Below are 2,500 nucleotides of genomic sequence, written 5' to 3' on the forward strand. Positions count from 1 at the left end.
CTAGGGGAAGAATTACCCTAGGGAACCAATCCTCCAGGGATTAATAACCCAGGAGTGAATCAACCGGGACATTTCACCCGGGGACGAATCACCCTCGCACCCTTTTGTATATATGTGTGTGTGTGTGTGTGTGTGTGTGTGTGTGTGTGTGTGTGTGTGTGTGTGTGTGTGTGTGTGTGTGTGTGTGTGTGTGTGTGTGTGTGTGTGTGTGTGTGTGTGTGCATGCATATGAAAGTGGTGCTCAGGTCAAATATACGTTAAGGTGAAACAATTTTCAAGAACTACTCATATAACCATTTGTGTAGGAGGCATAACCCGTACACATTTCTTGCGGCATTCATACGTTTCTGGTTACTGCAACACCTTCCCTTTGACATCTGATTACCCTCTCAAATAACGTCCTTGATGAACTTCTCTTTCAGGTATCCGACAGCCACGTACGGACGGTGGAGAAGGTTACAAACCCTGCCGGACTAGAGCGAGTTACCACGCGCCTGAGTCTCCGCGTCACACAGGACCACTTCCGCGGGGGCACCATGACCATCACCTGCGAGGGCCGCCTGGCAGACCTCTACGCCAGAACCGCCCGCATCCGCATTCGTGAACCCTCGAGTCGCTGGTTTACTTCCACCAACCTATACCACACGTCTGGTGAGAGAGAGAGAGAGAGAGAGAGAGAGAGAGAGAGAGAGAGAGAGAGAGAGAGAGAGAGAGAGAGAGAGAGAGAGAGAGAGAGAGAACAAACATTGAGAGATGTACTTGAACAAACAGAGACAAACAGACAGACAAAAATTCTTAGATAGACACGTAGACGTAAACAAACAGGCAGAAGGAAACAAGCACACTTAGACAGACACTGAAAGGAAAAAGGAAACTGTTGTCTAAGGCAGTATTAACACAAGCGTTGCACAGTAGTGATGTAAACAATCATAAAAGCGAGTATGGAAAAACATTCGAGAAAGAGAGATAAAAGAAAAAGAAGCGAAAAGGATAGAAAATAAAACGCCCAGTTAAAAAAAAAAAAAACAAGGCTTGGCTGAGACAGGGACGGAACCGGAAGAGCTGTGGGAGGGAAGACACCGTGCACATGACAGGATCCTATACTCCCCCATGAGAGGATTCCTAGACAGGATGCTTTACGTCCTGGCCTCCTCTGAGTGTTCTCCATCTTGAAGGAATCCGCGACTCTAATGTAGAAGGTTTATGGATGATGATATTCAAAAGTTTACCTCTTACCTTTTAGAATTCCTTTCCGAAATCTCTCTCTCTCTCTCTCTCTCTCTCTCTCTCTCTCTCTCTCTCTCTCTCTCTCTCTCTCTCTCTCTCTCTCTCTCTCTCTCTCTCTCTCTCTCTCTCTCTCTCTCTCTCTCTCTCTCTCTCTCTCTCTCTCTCTCTCTCTCTCTCTCTCTCTCTCTCTCTCTCTCTCTCTCTCTCTCTCTCTCTCTCTCTCTCTCTCTCTCACACACACACACACACACACAAACATATATTACACTCATCTAGTCTCTTTCCTTTTTTTTTGCTCTTCAGTTTCCTCTCATCCTACGCTCTTGACATCCACTGCCGTAAAAATAACCAGGCGCAGCTCTCGAGCCACCGAGCACAAAGCTGCCGTTGTATAATTTGCCGACACTTCATGGAAAACGTTGTGTTTAGCAGCAGCGAGTGTGTGGACGCCACTGGGTTAAGAAATAATCCAGAGATTCACCTGGATGGGAAGTGTACGAGTGCATCTGCACCATATTTATCTCCTCCTCCTCCTCCTCCTCCTCCTCCTCCTCCTCCTCCTCCTCCTCCTCCTCCTCCTCCTCTTCCTCTTCCTCTTCCTCTTCCTCCTCTCCTCCTCCTCCTCCTCCTCCTCCTCCTCCTCCTCCTCCTCCTCCTCCTCCTCCTCCTCCTCCTACTACTACTACTACTACTACTACTACTACTACTACTACTACTACTACTACTACTACTACTACTACTACTACTACTACTACTACTACTACTGCTACTACTACTTCTCCTCCTCTTCTTCTTTTTTTCATTTTTTTCGTAGGGCCTTCTCCCTTTAAACCACATATTCATTTTTACCTGCTCATTGTCGTATACAAGACACCAATACTAACTCAGTCCTTCCCTCACAGCCTCAAGCCATCTGGCAGCGTCCTGGTGTAGTGTCGTGGCTGCTCTGGGAGTCATCAGCTACGTTCTATGCCAGTCTCAGTCATAAGCCACATCGTCTCTACTACCCTTATCACCACCACCACCACCACCACCACCACCACCACCACCACCACTACCACCACCACAGTCGTTGCCATCTGCCACTTTCCTGCCGCCTCCCCCGCCTCTCACCGGACGTTCCCGCACCATAGGTAAATACACCGCGGCTCTATGGACCACTGCACTCGGGCCTCCTCAAAGGGTGGCCTGGTGGGTGCTTCCGTGGCTTATGGGAGGGAGGAGTCCGCGCCCATTGCTTGAGACAGTGACCAGGACTTGATGCTAAAGTTTC

General features: G+C 48.6%; 1 protein-coding gene across 1 annotated transcript in view; it reads left to right on the plus strand.

The window, feature by feature from the left end:
* The window catches only part of LOC123518183, a 329,501-nt gene that overhangs the window by 325,640 nt on the left and 1,361 nt on the right, over nucleotides 1-2,500 (plus strand). Inside the window, exons 6-7 of the mRNA XM_045278872.1 lie at nucleotides 423-651; nucleotides 2,130-2,500. The exon at nucleotides 2,130-2,500 is cut by the window's right edge and continues 1,361 nt beyond it. Coding sequence (XP_045134807.1) covers nucleotides 423-651; nucleotides 2,130-2,215 — 315 coding nt within the window. The 3' untranslated portion in view covers nucleotides 2,216-2,500. The remainder of the gene's footprint in view (nucleotides 1-422; nucleotides 652-2,129) is intronic.

This window comes from Portunus trituberculatus, chromosome 43, assembly GCF_017591435.1.
Source record: "Portunus trituberculatus isolate SZX2019 chromosome 43, ASM1759143v1, whole genome shotgun sequence".
NCBI classification, from domain to species: domain Eukaryota; kingdom Metazoa; phylum Arthropoda; class Malacostraca; order Decapoda; family Portunidae; genus Portunus; species Portunus trituberculatus.